Raw genomic sequence first — 20,884 nt, 5'->3', positions numbered from 1 at the left:
GATTTATGAGGATGACTGCTATAATTAGAAAAAAGGGGTGAAAAGTGGAAACCATAATTCAAATCACATCTAATTTTATTAGTCACATACGCCAAATACAACAGGTGTAGTAGACCTTACAGTGAAATGCTTACTTATGAGCCCCTAACCAACAATGCAGTTTAAAAAATATATATATATATATATTTATATATACGAGTAAGAATAAGAAATAAGGTAACAACTAAAGAAATTTCTTAGAACAGTGTAAGTTACCTCAGTTATACCAGGACCTCTGCGTATTGATATTTGCACCACAGTTGTAAGACAGGATTGACCTCAACTCTTCTTTGTAGAAACCCCCATGTGCTTCAATGAGGCAACACTCAAATGAATTGTTCTTCAATTCTGGTCCAGGTCACACAGTGTGTGCAGGTTTTAGTTCCAGTCCAGTACTAAAACATCTGATTCAACTAATCAAGGGCTTTATGGTCGGTTGATTAGTTGTATCCTGTGAGCTGGTGCTGGGCTGGAACACAAGCCTGCACAACATGCAGGTTCCAGGATAAGGATGAAATATTAGCCAAAACATGTGTGGCTCCAGCTGTGATTGAGTCAGTCCAAACACCTTGTAACTAAGACCTAAAGGCTAGTGCTACTGTGATTTTGAGCATGGCTTGAGCTTGGAGAAAGGGCTCTCTGTCCACATCCCTCATAGGTATGACAGTCATTTCCCCTCACACATATTACACAACCTAAGTATTACGAGGTCATACATACTGTCTGTCTAGACTGTCAGGTTATGAGCCTTACATCATTAATTCAATGTACATGCTTATCACCCCAATGTATGTAAAGTCGTTTCCAGCTGGAGAAGCTTACTACTATTAATTATCTAATACATTTAATAAATCTATCACTCCTTCCCACCCCATCTCAATGCGTAGATGTAAAAGGTGTCCTATCCAATACTAAAAAATGCTCAACTTGTTTCTTTATTCCATAACAAAACAAGAGGAAAATTAAATTACATCTATGAAAACTGGACCCACCCACAGTCAATTGTTGTGATACCAAAATATTTGCTAAATGCATAACATATTGTTTAAAACATCTTATCTAATATTATCTATTCACCATGATATTTTTTTCACAAAAACAATCAAATGCAAAGAAATACATTTTTCAAGAGAATATCATTATGCTAAGAGGGATTTGACAGGTTTGCGATTTGTCACATTTGATGAATATCTATGTGTCTGTGTAAACTGATATTACATACATGCAATTGTGTGTGTCTATTTGTCCTTTTCAATAGATGCAGTCAAGAGGTCATTGGATCTCAACCAAAACAATGGAAATGCCATGGAAACGCATCGCATGGGGGAAAGATGTCGTGGGGGAAAGATCCAGAATCTCCTCAATGGCCACCAGCAAAATTAGCCTACATTTAGGCTATTGTTTATGTGTGTTTCACACTATGTTGAGGTAAAAATCAGAGTATAATGTTGGTATTGATGTCAACCTGAATACATGTTGATGTCATCATCACCAAGAAACTGCATTACAGTTAAAAAAAACGACTACCACCATCGACTTCTCTATACTAGCTATGCTACCAGTCAATACAAATGAGAGTTAGCCTTCAGCAGTCACTTCTACTAAACCTGAAAAGGGACTACTTCTAAATGTTATGCCGTGAAAACAGACAGATATATCCATCAAACTTTAGTAAGCACATTATGGGCATGTTACAATACATAAAACATGACAATTTGACAAATATCTATTTTGTTAAATCAGATTGGTTGAATATGCGTCCTTCTTAACCCCCACGGTCTGCGTTCCATTGACTTCTTTACCGCATCTATTAGCGCTCAACACTTTAGTTTATCAGAGATGATCAGTCCTGGTGATCAGGGAGATAGAGAGAGATACAACCACAAGAACAGACAGGCTACTGCCAAGCCATTGAGTAGAGGAGCCTTTGGGGGTGATTGATGGAGGACTCGTAGTTGTAGGAGATCTGGTGAGACAAACAGACAAAGACAGACGTTCATTCTCCAAAGAATAAGGTAGACATTTTAAAAACACTCGACTCTTGTGTCGTCTACACCTATTTGGTAGTCTAATGTTGACATATCTTTTCGCTTACATAACCTGGCCTCACCTGGGGAAGAGGTAACAGTCGCGGATGCTGTCAATGCTGTGTGTCCTTGAACTTGTCAAAACGATCTCTCTGTACTCGTAATCTTCATTTCTTACATTCTTTACCTCAGCCACCCTAAACACCTCTGCTGGGGATATTAGCTGATCAATGCTGTCTGAGAAGCAAGTGTAATCATCCACGTTGACTACAGTGCAGGAAGTGATGTTGAAAAGGATCCCATTGTCTGAAGCAGATTCCTCCGCGTCGGAACGCTTGGCCTTGGTTGAGGTAAACCTCCCAAATCGCACTTCTGACCCTACTTGTGCCTCATAATCTTTGCTTGAGCCACGAAACACAGTTTGGCAGTTCTCTGTCTTCAAAAGCCTCATGGCATCCATTAGAAGGAAGTGGAGGGATTTGAACTGGAAGTTGCCGTTATAGACAGTGACATTCCCACCCTGAGTCTCCACTGCTTGGTTGAACATCTTTCTGAACTCATTTCCCCCATGTCCATAAGCCACCAATGCATCCGTGTGTTGCTTGACGCCTCCCGGGATTAACTTTGTACACTGCTTTGCCCCCCAGGCATCACTATACTTTTTACTGTTTTTCAGTTCTTCTTCCAGCAGACCCCCTTCCACAACCTTCTTCAACATCTGCTCCCGACAGAGAGTGTACTGGTCATCCACTGCATTAGGAACCATGTCCATTACCTTTGCCTGAGTCACCTGTAATAGTAAAGATAATTGTTACCTTTTTTAATACAGGTAGTATCACAGTGTAACAATGTATAGCACTCAACATTTTATGACAATACAATTCTAATTTGCCAAGTTCAAATTCAAGCATTTGCCAAATGAAGTACATCAAGGCCAGTTTCCCAGACCCAGAGAGCCTAGTTCTTGACTAAAAATCATGCTCAATGGAGAGTCCAGGAATAGGCTCAATCTGGATCTGGGAAACGGGCCCAGAAGTCTGTCCTTACAGTATGGCTGGTTCAATCAGTGGTGTAAAGTACTTAAGTAGTACTTTAAAGTATTTTTATTTAAGTCGTTTTTTGGGGTATCTGTACTTTACTTTACAATTTAAATGTTTTACAACTTTTACTTCTACTTCACTACATTCCTATAGAAAATGTTGTACTTTTAACTCCATACATTTTCCCTGACAACCAAAAGTACATTTTGAATGCTTAGCAGGACAGGAAAATTGTGAAATTCCCACACTTATCAAGAGAACTCGTGGTCATCCCTACTGCCTATGGTCAGGCGGACTCACTAAACACAAATGCATCTTTTGCAAATAGTGTCTGAGTGTTGGAGTGTGCGCCTGGCTATACATACATTTTAAAAACAAGAAAATGGTATTTTGCTTAATATAAGGATTTAAAAAAAATGATTTATACTTTTACTTCTACTTTTGATACTTAAGTATATTTAAAACCAAATACTTTCAGACTTTTACTCAAGTAGTACTGGGTAACTTTCACTTTTACTTGAGTAACTTTTCTATTAAGCTACACTACCGTTCAAAAGTTTGGGGTCACTTAGAAATGTCCTTGTTTTTTAAAAGAAAAGCTTATTTTTTGTCCATTAAAATAACATAAAATGTATCAGAAATACAGTGTAGACATTGTTAATGTTGTAAATGACTATTGTAGATGGAAACAGCTGATTTTTAAAAATTGAATATCTACTAGAGGTCGACCGATTAATCGGAATGGCTGATTAATTAGGGCCGATTTCAAGTTTTCATAAGAATCATAAATCCGTATTTTTGGGTGCCGATTTTTTTATTTAAAAAAAATACCTTTATTTAACTAGGCAAGTCAGTTAAGAACACATTCTTATTTTCAATGACGGCCTAGGAATGGTGGGTTAACTGCCTTGTTCAGGGGCAGAATGACAGAGTTTCACCTTGTCAGCTCGGGGGATCCAATCTTGCAACCGTACAGTTAACTAGTCCAACGCTCGTAACCACCTGAGGAGCCTGCCTGTTACGCGAATGCAGTAGAAGCCAAGGTAAGTTGCTAGCTACCATTAAACGTATCTCATAAAAAACAATCAATCAATTATAATCACTAGTTATAACTACACATGGGATGATTTAACAAAAGTGCATTTGTGAAAAAAGCACAATCTTTGGACAACTGTACCTAACCATAAACACCAATGCATTTCTTCAAATCAATACACAGAAGTATATATTTTTAAACCTGCATATTTAGCTAAAAGAAATCCAGGTTAGCAGGCAATATTAACCAGGTGAAATTGTGTCATTTCTCTTGCGTTCATTGCACGCAGAGTCAGGGTATATGCAACCGTTTGGGCAGCCTGGCTCATTGAGAACTAATTTGCCAAAATTTCACATAATTATGACATAACATTGAAGGTTGTGCAATGTAAAAAGAATATTTAGATTTAGGGATGCCACCCGTTAGATAAAATACTGAACGGTTCCGTATTTCACTGAAATAATAAACGTTTTGTTTTCGAAATGGTAGTTTCCAGATTTGACCATATTAATGACCAAAGGCTCGTATTTCTGTGTGTTATTATGTTATAATTAAGTCTAATTTGATAGAGCAGTCTGACTGAGCGATGGTAAACAGCAGCAGGCTCGTAAGCATTCATTCAAACAGCACTTTCACCAGCAGCTCTTCGCAAGCATAGCGCTGTTTATAACTTCAAGCCTATCAGCCTAATGGCTGGTGGTAACCGATGTGAAATGTCTAGCTAGTTAGCTGGGTGTGCGCTAATAGCGTTTCAAACGTCATTCGCTCTGAGACTTGGAGAAGTTATTCCCCTTTACTCTGCAAGGGCCGCGGCTTTTGTGGAGAGATAGGTAACGCTGCTTCGAGTGTGGCTGTTGTCGATGTGTTCCTGGTTCGAGCGCAGGTACGTGCGAGGAGAGGGACGGAAGCTATACTGTTACACTGGCAATACTATAGTGCCTATAAGAACATCCAGTAGTCAAAGGTATATGAAATTCAATGGTATAGAGAGAAATAGTCCTATAAATACTATATTAACTACAACCTAAAACCTCTTAACTTGGAATATTGAAGTGTCATGTCAAAAGGAATCACCAACTTTCATATGTTCTCATGTTCTGAGCAAGGAACTTAAACGTTAGCTTTTTTACATGGCACATATTGCACTTTTACTTTCTTCTCCAACACTTTGTTTTTGCATTATTTAAACCAAATTGAACATGTTTCATTATTTATTTGAGGCTAAATTGATTTCATTGATTTATTATATTAAGTTCAAATTAGTGTTCATTCAGTATTGTTGTAATTGTCATTACTACAAATACATTTTAAAAATCAGCCGATTAATCAGTATCGGCCTTTTTGGTCCTCCAATAATCGGAATCGGCGTTGAAAAATAATATATACGGTCGACCTCTAATATCTACATAGGGTACAGAGTCCCGTTATCAGCAACCATCACTATTGTGTTCCAATGGCACGTTGTGTTAGCTAATCCAAGTTTATCATTTTAAAAGGCTAATTGATCTTAAGAAAACCATTTTGCAATTATGTTAGCACAGCTGGAAATTGGTGTATGCTGATTAAAGAAGCAATAAAATTGGCCTTATTTAGACTAGTTGAGCATCTGGAGCATCAGCATTTGTGGTTCGATTACAGGCTCAAAATGGCCAGAAACAAATAACTTTCTTCTGAAACTCGTCAGTCTATTCTTGTTCTGAGAAATGAAGGCTATTCCATGTGAGAAATTGCCAAGAAACTGAAGATCTCGTACAACGCTGTGTACTACTCCCTTCACAGAACAGTGCAAACTGGCTCTAACCAGAATAGAAAGAGGAGTGGGAGACCCTGGTGCACAACTGAGCAAGAGGACAAGTACATTAGTGTCTAGCAGCTTCATTAAATAGTACCCGCAAAACACCAGTCTCAACATCAACAGTGAAGAGGCGATGTCACACCCTGACCATAGTTTGCTTTGTATGTTTCTATGTTTTGTTTGTGTGATCTGAGTGGGCATTCTATGTTGGATGTCTAGTTTGTCTGTTTCTGTGTTTGGCCTGATATGGTTCTCAATCAGAGGCAGGTGTTAGTCGTTGTCTCTGATTGGGAACCATATTTAGGTTGCCTGTTTTGTCATTGTGGGTTGTGGGTGATTGTCTATGTTAGTTGCTTGTGTCAGCACAGTTCTTATTATAGCTTCACGGTCGTTATTCGTTTATTGTTTTGTACAGTTTACTTCGTGTTTTTCATCATCTATTAAAATGATGCATTCACACCGCTTCTTATGATGATCGTGACAGGCAACACCGGGATGCTGGCCTTCTAGGCAGAGTTGCAAAGAAAAAGCCAAATCTCAGACTGGCCAATAAAAAGAAAAGATGGGCAAAAGAACACAGACACTGGACAGAGGAAGATTGGAAAAAGTGTTATGGACAGACGAATCTAAGTTTGAGGTGTTCGGATCACAAAGAAGAACATTCGTGAGATGGAGAAAAAAATGAAAAGATGCTAAAAGATTATTAAAAGACGCCATCTGTCAAGCATGGTGGAGGCAATGTGATGGTCTGGGGGTGCTTTGGTGGTGGTAACGTGGGAGATTTGTACAGGGTAAAAGGGATCTTGAAGAAGGAAGGCTACCACTCCATTTTGCAATGCCATGCCATACCCTGTGGACGGCACTTCATTGGAGCCAATTTCCTCCTACTACAACAGGACAATGACCCAAAGCACAGCTCCAAACTATGCAATACCTATTTAGGGAAGAAGCAGTCAGCTGTTATTCTGTCTATAATGGAGTGGCCAGCATAGTCACCGGATCTCAACCCTATAGAGCTGTTGTGGGAGCAGCTTAACCGTATGGTACGTAAGAAGTTCCCATCAAGCCAATCCAACTTCTGGGAGGTGCTTCAGGAAGCATGAGGTGAAATCTCTTCAGATGATCTCAACAAATTGACAACTAGAATACTGAAGGTCTGCAAGGCTAGAATTGCTGCAAATGGAGGATTCTTTGACGAAAGCAAAATTTGAAGGACACAATTATTATTTAAATTAAAAATCATTATTTATAACCTTGTCAACAACTTGACAATATTTCCCATTCATTTTTTCAACTAATTTCATGTATGTTTTCATGGAAAACAAGGACATTTCTAAGTGACCCCAAATTTTGAACGGTAGGGTATCTATACTTTTACTCAAGTATGACAATTGGGTACTTTTTCCACATCTGGGTTCAATCAATTCAATCTTACAACAACAAAAAAGGTGTCAAAACTCTTACCCTGTGAGAGAGCGCAGCAACGAGGATCAATATGAATGTCTTCTCTCTCTGGCCCTGCATTTTCCCAGCAATGGCTGCCTTGTGTGTTCTGGTGACCAATGAATGAGGGATTGAGAGGAGATGGGACAGATCAGAGATGAGAAACAAAATGCAGTTGAGAGTAAATTACATTGTGAGGTTATAAATAGCAAACAAGAATCTTAAACTGACACAGACACAATTTTACTGTATGTTTTACAACATTTAGGGGTCTTTCATCACAAAATGTCCAGGCAATGTTTAACTACACAACTACTGCCCCTTCTCACTGGTATTATTCTGAAAGTTGACGCAACTACTACATAGATATTTTCAGTGTGGTATGTTCCTAGACTCAAGTGTAAGTAGCCTACAGCTGTTTTAATTGAGTAAGTTAACTATTAATGACTCAAACTATAGGCCTACAATTCACTGTTATAAAAGGCCCTAAAACCTAACAAGCATAACATGGGACAATCAAAATAATACATGAAAGATACGATTTGGACACATACCTTCAGAGTCGTGTGGTGCTCTCCTTGGGTAGACTAAATAACAGAATGAGAGAATATCAGTGTGCCTCTCTTCGGGGCGTTTGCACATATTTTCCACTCACTCCCTGATGACCAAAAATGGAAGGAAACCGAGGTCCTTATCTTTACAGAGCAACTCCTTTTCCTTCCTCCTGACTGGAGGAGGAAATAACAAACAAAAACGTATCATTCCCCCCCCCCCCCCCCCATTTATACCATAGTTTGGGTTGGCAATGGGCCTAGTGCAGTTTTACCAAGCCGTGCAATGGTTGTCAGTAGTGATTTGGGGTTTTGCCTGATACAAAAAAATCTAAATTAAATGAACAAACATACAGAGTCAGACTATCTATGACACAGTCGGCCAGTAATACCTTAACTGGGGAGGACGGGCTCATAGTAATGGCTGGAACGGAATTAATGGAATGCTATCGAACACATCAAATACATGGTTTTAATGCGTTTGATACCATTCCATTCACTGCATTCCAGCCATTATTATGAGCCGTCCTCCCCTCAGCAGCTTCCTGTGATGCTATGGCAACGTTCCACATTTGCATACTGATCGTGGCCCGGTATGTAGCCCTTTTATACTCCTGGGTTTCACAAACTTGGTCCAGGGACTACACACAATAACCCTTAATGGCAAAGTGGAATTGTGTGTTTTTTGAATTATAAATTAATATAAAAATAAAAATAAATATTCAACCCTTTCGTTATGGCATGCCTAAATAAGACAGAGGTAATAATAATGTCCTTAACAAGTCATAAAATAAGTTGCATGGACTTTCGTCGTGTGCAATAATAGTGTTTAACATGATTTTTGAATGAGTACCTCATCTCTGTATCCCACACATACAATTATCCCTCAGTTGAGCAGAGAATTTCAAACACAGATTCAACCACAAAGCAGGGATGCAAACTGGTGAGGTCCCAAAAAGGTGACACTTTTTTTGTTGCGTTGAAACATGCAAAAAAAAAAATCCCTGCTAGGGGGAAATGTAGTTTTTAACTAATTAAACAATAAAGAATATAATCTACATGATCAGTCTCTGTGTGTAAAAAAAAAAGTGGTTAATGTGAACCTAACTCACAGCTACAAAAATGTAAAGAAAGCAATCCAATGTAATTTGTTGCCTAGACTTTACTGCAAATGACACTCAAGTCTTGATTTTAAAAAACAACACATTAATATTGCAGTTAGCCATTATAATAGAATGCTTGTGACCACACATATATATTCCACTTGGGAAAATACATCTTTAAAGTAGAAATAGAATGAAACAAACAAGCATTCTCTTTTTGCTATATTATAGTGGCTACTATAGACATCGATCAAGTGCACAAGGCTACATGTGTGCAAAAATAAAGTTCACTGAGTAAAACAAAGTATAATCCCCCCTTACTCACACGTTACTGTCAAATTCAACACAACAAAAACAATATATTTGGGCTACAATGCACACTATTACATTGTACACTTTCTGCCTGTGGACATCTGTTCTACAATGTGCCAGCAAAAGTGAGAAAGAGCGAAAGGGTGTGGTGTTCCTTCCACATCTATAGTGGCATCCAGTTTAAGACAGGCCCAGCTCCAGCTACACTTGATCCCTGAATCCACTTGTTTATAACAAGCAACGCCCCCATTTTCATCTAATTCTCTCATTCTGAAAATTAACCTCATAATGTAGAGGGAAAACATTAGTTAACAGATGGTGGTTAGTTCGTTTGTTAGTTAACTAGTTAACATTTCACACAGATTGCCAGGGTCCAGTAAGCAACTAACGCGTTATAACTTGAGGAACGGTGTTGTGTCGTAAATCGAGTGAAGAGCAGAAATCTCAACTAGCAAGCAAGTCGCAGCAAGCAAATCGCTGCAATGAAGAAGGCGAAGGGGATGAATTTTTCATTGCTGCAACATGCTTGCTGCAACTTGCTTGCGGGTTGAGATTTCTGCTCTTCACTCCGTTGTCAATTTAGCCAACATTTCACTGATCTTAGTGGCAGTTTTCTGTTTGACAATTTGTTTCAAGTGTTTATGTCTGGCTTGTTTGGCACCCTGAACGAACCCCCCCCCCCTTCAGCGCCCGAATCGGGGGCGCCCCCTTGATGTCGCCCTGGGTGGCTGCCCATGTCGCCCGTACCTCCATGTTTAATATAACACATACATTAATTATTCATTTCGGTTGCCTATCCTGATGTGAAGTGTGTTCTAATGAAAGTGTTTGACTCTGATATGTGACACAGAAAGTATTTGACTCTAGCCACAAAATTAAGGAAATTAGAAGGGTGGGGAGAATTTTCGGCATAGCGGCAAGGAGTCGTATACAAGTTAATACTATAGCGAATTGGTTAGGTTACCAATGTTAGCTCATCTGATGTTAACTATCTGACTTTATTAGCAAGCTAATTTTCACACCATAAACTCAATTATTTATCAGATAAATTGGCTAATGTTGCACAACATTTCTCTGGCTAGGTAACGGAGATTTCGATCCAGCTAGCAAGATACTTAACAGTGCTAATACTTGTTCACCACACTTTCTCCCTCACCTCAAACCTTCCAAAAGACAGTAGTTATTCGGTTACAGCTCATGAAGTACGCTTCATCACCTTCTCACCCCGGTCTCCGTGGTCAGGCTTCTCACCTAAAATTACCTCTTCGTTATCGTTCAGGGGACGCGCTGCTGTGACTGACAAGCTGACTTTCCAGAGGCGCGCTGATGCTGTAACTAGTAAATTGGTTGTCTCCTCTTTCTTCAGCAGCGGTCCTGCGCTGCATTCTGCTGTTATGTAACGATTGGCTGAGCCTTTGACAGTAGTGAACACAAAGTGTTATGGTTGGGTTAGGGGAACATCCAATACAACACATTACTAAGTACCACTCTCCATATTTTAATGTTATGGGTATGATTGTAATTATTAAGGACTGGGACGTTTTTCAGGATAAAAAAGAAACGAAATGGAGCTAAGCAAAGGCAAAATCCTAGAGGAAAACCCGGTTCAGTCTGCTTTCCACCAGACACTGGGAGATGAATTCACCTTTCAGCTGAAAATAAGCTAAAACACAAGGCCAAATCCCCACTTGAGATGCTTACCAAGAAGGCTGTGAATATTCCTGAGTGGCCAAGTTACAGTTTTGACTTAAATCTACTTGAAAATCTATGGCAAGACCTTCAAATGGTTGTCTAGCAATGATCAACAACCAATTTGACAGAGCTTGAAGTATTTTGAAAAGAATAATGGACAAATGTTGCACAACCCAGGTGTGGAAAGCTCTTAGACTTACCCAGAAAGACTCACAGCTGTAATCGCTGCCAAAGGTGGTTCTACAAAGTATTGACTCAGGGGTGTGAATACAGGGGTGTGAAACATATCTGTATTTCATTTTCAATAAATGTGCAGTAAAATTCTAAAAACATGTTTTCACTTTGTCATTATGGGGTATTGTGTGTAGATGGGTGAGAGAAAACAAATATTTAATACATTTTGAATTCAGGCTGTAAAACAACAAAATGTGGAATAAGTCAAGAGGTATGAATACTTTCTGAAGGTATTGTATCCTAGCCAGAATCCGACTGGACGTCATTTCTTGGAAAAATCCAGGAGATCTTCATAAAAAATACCTAATGCCAACAGTTTTATCTGAGTGCACAAATCAGTATGCCTACCTACCAAAGTCCAGCACTACTACTGCCCTTGTTAAAGCCACACACTCCTGGCTGATAGCTACTTGCTGATATGTCCAAAGTCTTTGACTGAGTGGATCACGCAAAGCTCCTGCAACATCTGTCTGACACTGAACTCTGTCCAAGGTTACTAGGCTGGCTCCACAGCTACACCACAGGAAGAATGCAGGGGGTGATGACAAATGGCACTTTTAGCACTTGGTCAGAGGTCAACTCTGGTGTGCCACAAGGGGGAGTGGTTTCACCATATCTGTTTCTCCTTCACATGTCCACCTGAAAAGTTGTCTTCAGTGACACTCTGGACACTGGACGATGTAGGGCTGTCCCGAGCCATACCATTAACCAGCATCAAAGAGGAAATGTCCATGGGCTTGGAGGCAAAGCAGCTGGAAGAGTGGGCCACATCCAACAACATGCTCCTGAATGGGAAAAAGTCAGTGGAAATTCGGATATGTTATTTCTAGAGACCATCCACAAACCGCACCACTAATCCTAGAAGGACAGGAAGTACCAGTGGTAACAACAACCAAGTATATTGGTTTTCATCTAGACTCTAACCTCAGTGGTGACACACATGTGGAGCAGTCAGTGAGGAAGGCCTCAAAATGCCTGCACTTTCTGAATGGTCTTGCCAGAAATGGCCTACACACTGAAGATCTGGTCACAGTCTATATTATACTGGTCAGACCTTGTCTGGAAAACGGTGGAGTGCTGTTAGTTGGATGCATTAAAAAAAACCCAGGCCCAACTAGATAGGATGCAGAGGAGGGCCTTGAGGATCATCTCCATTGTTGGAGCAGTCCAACCACAGCTCCCCTCACTGCAGAGCAGGCTGCAGTGCATCTGGTGAAGGACATGCACACTCTTGACCATCCACTGAATGACCTGCTCCCTCCAAAAAGAGGTAACTGCACCACCAGGCTCCTGAGAAACAGCCACCAACTGTCCTGTATAACTGCCCGTACGAACCACCTGCGAAACGACTACTATCAGACTGTATAATAACTCTAGCAATTAAAAGGTTCTCCCAAAAATTATATATTTTTCAAAATCACATTTTAATATTTAAATTTCCATCATGAAAAATGTCCTGTAATGTTTTCAATTGTTCAATATTTTATACATGTCACGTATTATGTATTTTAAATTAGTGTTTTGCAATGATTTGTAATGTATATTCTGCATTTCTTCAGTTTCATCTGTGAGCAAGAATAAATCAACTCAAACTCTTCATCACGTTCTCTCTCTAGTTGGAATGCTGCAATGTCACGATCAAGACTGCGCGGAGCCGGCGAGAGATATGGCTCGGAAAATGTACCTCAATCCAGGAATGGAATACAACGGTGTACTCCTAATTATCCCAACTGACAAATCGAGAAGATTGAAATACTGCTAGTTGTTAAATGAATATTAGTTTTTCGTCAGCATGCTAGGCTAGCTAATCCTATAGCATCCCATTGAAAAGGCGATGCCTAGCGTTGGGGTGAGTAGCTACAGGAAGTGTTATCGAATCCAATAGGCTACTCCAGTCAAATATAGACACTGTTATATGGGATGATAATAAATAACATCGTCGCTGCTGCAAGTTAGCTAGATAGTGTTGGCTGTAGCGGGGTTGCCTTGGTGTCTCTTTCTCTCCGTCTGCTCGCTCCCATCTCTCTTTCATGTTCTTCCGCAGCTTCAACAATAAAGTACCATCTTCTCCCTCGCATAGATGTGTTCAGGTTTAAAACGTAGTTTTTTTTTAAAAACGAATGTATTTCAAATATCCGGATATCAGACAAAAATGAATGTTACTATTCGAATAGTAAAAGTATTTCAAACTCCCATCCCTACTTTCTGCATAGGTTATTATATACCTATTTACCTGTTCAATTGTCATTTTAATTCATGAGGGACATTGATTATTTTAGAACTTTTATGCCGTAGGAGTTTAGTACAACTGCCACACTGGTGTATAGTATCATAACCCAATAATTAAAGCAATTTTAGTATTTTCTTTACTCTTTGCCTGGTCAAGTCAGTGTGCACCCTCCACAAAATACTGCTGACAGTTATTTTTTTAAATAATTATGATAAACGTGAGCTTAAAAATGAAGTTTGGTAATTACTTTAACATCTGAAAAAAAAAACAGGGCAAATATCAGGGACGTCTCTGAGGGATGGGTCTTTTCAAACTCCGAAACCATTTTCAGTTCTGCATTTAGCAGTCATGCATGACACAGCATAAAGTGGACGTTTCAGCCAGTTCCACTGAAATGCATCTAGGGAGGTATCGACTGGGTGGTAATTGTTTCAAACATTATCGTGTGTGTCAAAAGCGTCAGTTTATTGTAGGCTATTTCGAAGATTGTCAATAGACGTTCACTTTCGTTTTCGGCCTTGCGTCATAAGTAACTATTCGAAACTGCATTTATATTTGTTTCTAGGCGTGTTTTCTTTTATGCCCTCTATAAATACAGTTTCATTTAAGATTCATTTTCGTTTCCTGCTTTGTTGATAATGATGATGATTAGTCTTTCTGTATGTCATATGGTTGGTTGCGGTCATATAAACCCTTCATTGAGTCGGACACATCGGCAGGTGACTCTTCTTCAAGTGTTAGAATCTGTATGGACTAGTTTAAGAATAATACACAACAATGATTTCATGGGGAGAGGATAGTCACAATGGCTTTGGTTTAGTGAAGCCGAATGGTTTAGATACGACCAAAACGGATATTAGTTGCGTTAATTTGATACACCTTAAATCTCAAATTCAGGGTCTGTCCGCAGGTAACAGTGTGGTCGCGTTTATCAGAAATAATGGGAGACTAGTGTCTGTCGCACGGATTCAAGAGGACCTAGATGGGAGAAGATTCACGGGGAAACTGAGTAGGTCTAATCTCCTTAACAATCCATTTTTTATAATATATTTTCTTCAGTTGTCCAGTCATATGTTTTGTGTGCTTTAGAGAGTGTGACATGTAAGGAGAGGATTCGGGCTCTGAGTTGTGGAGATTCTCATGCTGTTTTACTGTCTGAAGAGGGTCGGGTTCTCTGCTTGGACAAAGCCAACATTCTCAGGTGGGTTCCATTCCATAATGATACATTTATATGTAGTTTACCTTAAGGAATTGTCACCCTTTCATTGAAATAGTTAAAGTATAAAAACAATTTGTAATTTAATTCAAACGGGCCAGCTAATCTGAGTCATCTTTCTTCTTTTTCCCCCCCAGCCCATTGGGTAACCTATGTAACCGACAGATAACTCAGGTTGCATGTGGAGACCAGCATTCAATTTTACTAACTCAGGGTAAATGACCATTAACACACCTCTAATCGCTGTTTCACAATGCAACTTAACCAAAACAGTCTAACATTTCAAAACTGTAATTCTGTACAATGTTCTCATTGTATGGTTGCTTACTTCTGATTTCTGTTCAGATGGTCAGGTTTTCACATGGGGTCAGAACACCAGCGGTCAGCTGGGTTTGGGGTGGGGCGAGCCACGCGACATGTCCATGTCCCCCAAGCCCCTGAAGTCTCTATCAGGGATCCCCCTGGTTCAGATCACTGCAGGGGGAGAACACAGCTTCGCTCTGTCCCTTTCTGGAGCTGTGTTCGGCTGGGGCAAGAACACCGCCGGGCAACTGGGTCTAGGGGACACAACAAGTACAGTATACATTACACAATAGCATATGTGTTGACTCTTGTTAAATATATTTAAATAATCAAGGTCCAGACCGAAGACCATGAACACTACATTATTTGAAACAGGTGTGTTCGTGTTGGGTTTAAACAAAAGTCCTCCCACTCAGTAGTTCTCTCAGGCTGCAGCTGGAGACCCCTGATTTATCTATTATCAACCACATTTTTTGGTGGTTGAAATGATGTTTAAAAAAATAAAGAAAAGTACAGAAATGTGCCTTTATCTGTCTAAAAACAATTTTAACCAGGATGAGAGAGCACAATGTGTCGTGTGTTTGAGGGTTATGTGTTGTACATAAATAATTATAAACAATTATATATAATAATAACAATAAATTGAACCCAATTTTCTGTAGACAGACGTGCTCCAGCTCCTGTTGATTGCCTGAATCTGAAGAAGACTGTTTTGATTTCATGTGGAGGAGAACATACTGCCATTCTGACAAAGGTTGTATATCTCTCTGACATAATTACACTTTTCCTATCATTTGAACTAAATGTTGTTTGGACCATACAATATGTCTACATTTTATGTGCGTTTATTTATATTGTTGTCTCAATGTTCGCTGCAGCCAGCGACTGGAAGGAGCTGCAACAAACACTCAAACTGGACAGTTTTATCTCTTCATTCAAAGACTCAATCATGGACACTCTTACTGACAGTTGTGGCTGCGTTGCATGATGTATTGTTGTCTCAACCTTCTTGCCCTTTGTGATGTTGTCTGTGCCCAATAATGTTTGTGCCATTTTTTGTGCTGCTACCATGTTGTGCTGCTACCATGCTGTTGTTGTGTTGCTACCGTGCTGTGTTGCTGCCATGCTAATGCTTAATTCATTTATATTTTTAATCCCAGACCCCGTCCCCGCAGGAGGCCTTTTGGTAGGGCCTCATTGTCAGCAAGAATTTGTTCTTAACTGACTTGACTGGTTAAATAATGTTTAAATAAAAAATAAACAAAACAATTGAAATGTTTTAGTTTTTAGTTCCCTGTAAATTTGCATTGAAACATCCTCATTAACGTAGAGGAAAACACTATGATAACTGTCTGGGTTGATTTTGTTCTAGGGAGGTGTGGTGTTCACATTTGGCTCAGGCCGCTATGGACAGCTTGGACACAACTCTCCGAGATGAACTACGACCTCGAGTGGTGGGGCAACTTGGTGGATTAAAGGTGACGCAGATAGCCTGTGGAAGGTAGGTTACACTTATTAGACATGATCTGGAATTGACAAAATGTTGTGACACAACAAAAATGTATGTAGGACTGTTTTCATTTTAGAATAAGACCTTTTTAGAATTCATTGTTGATTTGAGAACTGTTTTCTATGTCCGTTTGCCACATTAGACACCATACATTAGCATTTGTGGGGCCCTCCAATAAGATCTACTCATTTGGGCGCGGAGAGCAAGGGCAGCTGGGAAATGGAGTAAAGATTGATCAGTCTGTGCCCCTTCCAGTACAACTGCCAGGTAAAACGTTCACTTATGGTATAACATTAGCCAGAGTACACGCTTTTTCAGAACAGATCAAACTTGAATAAAAGTCCACTCAACAAAATGCTTATTTCAATACTCAACTAAAATAACATGAGGTAAAACATGAAATAACATTAACTTGATCATCAACTATTTTTTGTCAACATTTCAGACCAGATTGATGACCAGAAAATTGAACACATTTTTGCTGGAGGAAACCATTCCTTTGCGTTGTGCACTCTTGGTCAGGTATGGACACAATTTGGTTTGAAACAATGAGTTAGCAAAACAGGACATAGTTTGTCCTTTGTACTTAACATTTCTGTGATACGTTGCATCACATTGTCATCTTCCCAGGAGTCTGAAGAAAGGCCTAACAATCTCAGGTCAAGTGTGGGCAAAGTGACACAACAAGCTATAGATGAAGAAATCATTGACAAATGGATCTCGGAATGTGATTCAAAGTCTTGGAAAAAAGGACAGAAGTAAGTATGATATAAGTAGCTATAATTTACCGTTGTTGTTATTTCCTTATTTTGTTTATGTACGGTCACATACTGAACTGAAAAATTACTCAAACTTGTAATTGCAGGGAAATCACAAAAATGTTTTCTTCTGCATCGTGTTTAAATGGGAGCTTTCTTGATAAAAGGTAACAGTATTTAATATTGGTTCAAATACATGATTGTCTTATGTTTGAAATATTACATTATCAATGAATATTGATTTAAATATGGCAAAAATATTGACAATTATTTCTTGCTTTTATTAGTTGTGACAAACATTACCAAACCTCACCAAAACAGTCTGGCCTGGATTATTCACTCGTCCAAAGCGCATTCCGGAAGCTGGCGAAAAAGGGCAAAGTTTTGACTGAGGTATTTTGTGAATATATTGATAAATTGATATGTCATCGATCCTATTCTGACATTTATTCTGACATGTATCTTGAACGAGGGACGATTCACACACCTCTTTCATTGCACTAGGTTGAAGCTGTTGTCCAGCACACACTACTTCCCTCCCTGTATGAGGAGCCCATTGGAGTGGAGGGCTTGAGGGTCTACCTGGTTCTCCCTGAGCTCCTGAGGGTCCTTCACAAACAGCACAGAAGGACAGATCTCACCGAAGCCGTTGCTGCTGCTATCCTCAGACTGCACCCCGACAAGCTGCAGGTCCTCGGTAATGTTGCTGTCCATTTAAAAATGTTAAGTGTGTCACCCCAAATTCAACTAATCAACAATAACCTTGTCGCAGATCTGTTTATGCTTTCACCAATAAGAAACTCTTTACCTTGGTCATTCGTTGCCGTGCCAAATATGTTGACATAGCATGGTATTGATAGTCAGAGGAGTTGGCTAAAGTGCAACCAAATCTGGATCTGGGTAAATCACAAAGTTCTTGATGATTTGAAATAGGTTTGTTTGTGCTGAGCTAAAACACACATGCACACCCTGAAGGACGAATTCTATGCCCTCAGGGAATGTTTTGAGAAGAAATTGCATAATTAATCTCTTCGTTATCATGTCCTGTAGTTGACTGGTGGTCCTCACAGAAGCTCTCTGTCACGACCAAGCACATTAGGGTGTGGAAGAAGGCCCTATCGGTGAATCTGACAACTACCCGTATCCGCACCCCTGGCCTCAAACACCTGTTCCAGGTCCTCGACCATCTCCACAGAGTCAGTGTCCATGCATCTCTGCTCTTACAATTCATTTGATAAAGTTGTTAACCATTTTGAACAGGCAACATCCGGTCCCAACATGGTTCCAGAGTCATTTTAATGGAGCCTATGTATTTACTTTATTGCACAAATCAATGAAACCGTAACTGAGAGTTGATGAAATAACATTTTGCTGAGACACAATTATATTTTGCTAATACGCTTAATTTATTTATAAAGTTTATTTATAATTTAATTTATTTATAAAGTATTTGCTTGTCATATTAAAGCTGCTTGACTTTTGTATATTATTTAAAAGGCAAACCAAAAGGCTTGTGGGACTCAGACTGTTCCCGACAGTTCCTTTTGTTTGGAGGATATTGAGTTCAATCCCAAGTTTCTAGAGGAAGATGTGAAGCTTTGGCGTTCATGGTCAAAGCAGGTAAGAAAAGTAAAGTTATCTAGTCTCAGTCTTGAGGTGTTTGTTTGTTGTTTTGTTAAGATTTAGTGTCAAAGGCTGCATCTCAATAGAAGCTTCCTCTGCTTCATCTACAATGATCTAGAAAAACAGACAATGGTGGTTTCCTAATAAGGAAACACTTCGTAAGAAGTGTACCAAAGTGCAGCGTGGTGTGAATCCATTCTTTTATTGAATGACGAAAAACACAAAGAACACTTAAACAAAGTGCCGCTTATGCTAACGAGTGCTTACACAGGCAACTACACATAGACAATAACCCACGAAATACCCAAAGAAGATGGCTGCCTAAATAGGGTTCCCAATCAGAGACAACGATAAACACCTGCCGCTAATTGAGAACCAATCTAGGCAACCATAGACCAACATAAACACCTAGATGAAAACAACCCCATAAATCTACAAAAAACCCTAGACAGTACAAACACCCTAGAATAAGACAAAAACACACATATCACCCATGTCACACCCTGACCAACCAAAATAATAAAGAAAACAAAGAATACTAAGGTCAGGGCGTGACAGTCTGTCATTCTTTTGACAGGAAGGAGTTTGTTGACACCTATGTGAACTACATCTTCAACCAGTCAGTAGAGGTGGTGTTTGAAGAGTTCAGGAAAGGCTTCTTCAAGGTGTGTGACAAGGACGTGGTGGAGTTCTTCCAGCCAGAGGAACTGAGGGGAGTGATGGTGGGGAAGGAGAATTTCGACTGGGAAACGCTGAAACAGGTCAGAACCATGTTTTGTTACTACATGACTGAAGCTCAATCCCAAATCTACCCTGAGTCAATTGTCTACATCTGAGAGCATTAGAAAAGTAAAAACATATAATATATGCAGAAATGTCACCTAGCCTATCAGAGGGCAAGATGGAGCCTTAAAAAACAAGTTTCCTGGGGCTGATTTGGGATTCATGGTGAACATGTTCTGCAACCTGGCCAAAATGTTTTGATACATTGATTTGAAAAGTAGTTTGAATGGTGTCAAGTGTCTATTGCTTCACCATATATTAATTGAGGGCATTTCCCCCCTAGAACACTGTGTATTTAGGAGAGTACCATGCTGGGCATCCCAACATCGTCACATTCTGGGAGGTGTTTGAGGAACTGACAGAGGATCAAAAGAAAGCGTTCCTGTGTAAGTATGTAACGTTTTCATTGTAACAGATGAACCAATAACGTAGGCTACTGAGAATAAAGTTCTATTCTGTCATTCACTGCCCTCTCCCTTTTACCACCTTTGCCCCTTTAGTGTTCCTGACTGGCTGTGATCGTGTGCCCATCCTGGGTATGAACCAGATCAGGATGAGGGTCCAAACCCTTCTCAACTCCTCCCAACAGCATTTCCCAGAGGCGCTGACCTGTCACTCTCTGTTGCAGCTGCCCATCTACTCCTCCAAAGAGACACTACAGAGCAGGCTTATAGAAGCTGTTGGCCACAACAGAGGCTTCTGGAATGAATAATTGGTGTATAGTGTTGCTTCTGTGTATAGTCCTCTCCTGTGTTCATCTTTTCATTGTTCCATAGTTGAGTTTAAGATTTGGATTGTTTTAATGTAGGGTTGTATTTCAAATCCTAACTTGAGATCTGTGCGGTACTATGACATTATCATATTGCATTCACCTAATTTTATTAAAACATTTATAAATCAAAAAGTACAGCATGGTTTGTGCCTGCACATTAAACAACACATTAACAAAAATGATAACAACCAAGATACAAGGAAATCCCAAAGTATTTGAAATAATCTAAATGTTAAAAGGAAGCATATCAGGTTTTCAGTTGAACACAAGAACTATTCATTTACAAGACCCACCAAATGGTTCATTACAGAAATCAATGAGAGCATAATATCCCTGCAGTTAGGTGGCACACAATAAGGCACAGATCATTTGACACATCCTTCTCAACCATGTTCCCCCAATTCACAATATAGGGCA

The 20,884-nt window shown here is 39.6% G+C and overlaps 1 protein-coding gene and 1 pseudogene across 3 annotated transcripts; one reads left to right on the top strand and one right to left on the bottom strand.

The window, feature by feature from the left end:
* Window positions 1-57: 57 nt before the first annotated feature.
* On the bottom strand, window positions 58-10,675 carry LOC115137308 (T-cell ecto-ADP-ribosyltransferase 1-like). 3 transcript variants are annotated; one of them, XM_065024735.1, is made up of 5 exons: window positions 10,503-10,675; window positions 7,935-8,038; window positions 7,402-7,489; window positions 2,150-2,856; window positions 58-2,005 (listed from the first exon to the last, which is right to left on the bottom strand). In XM_065024735.1, exons 3-5 carry the CDS (start codon window positions 7,459-7,461, stop codon window positions 1,873-1,875), a joined length of 900 nt encoding a protein of 299 aa, XP_064880807.1. In that variant the 5' UTR covers window positions 7,462-7,489; window positions 7,935-8,038; window positions 10,503-10,675; the 3' UTR covers window positions 58-1,872. The 3 variants fall into 3 exon arrangements, with proteins under 3 accessions (XP_064880807.1, XP_029529421.2, XP_029529422.2); XM_029673561.2 differs by having other exon boundaries at window positions 7,935-7,967; XM_029673562.2 differs by having other exon boundaries at window positions 7,935-7,967; window positions 10,598-10,616.
* Window positions 10,676-13,946: 3,271 nt separating this feature from the next.
* Window positions 13,947-20,602, top strand: LOC135573899 (probable E3 ubiquitin-protein ligase HERC4; annotated as a pseudogene).
* Window positions 20,603-20,884: the final 282 nt, after the last annotated feature.

Source organism: Oncorhynchus nerka, linkage group LG11, assembly GCF_034236695.1.
Source record: "Oncorhynchus nerka isolate Pitt River linkage group LG11, Oner_Uvic_2.0, whole genome shotgun sequence".
Taxonomy (NCBI): Eukaryota; Metazoa; Chordata; class Actinopteri; order Salmoniformes; family Salmonidae; genus Oncorhynchus; species Oncorhynchus nerka.
Note: the sequence above shows the minus strand (reverse complement) of the source record. Positions and strands in the feature narration are given on the sequence as shown.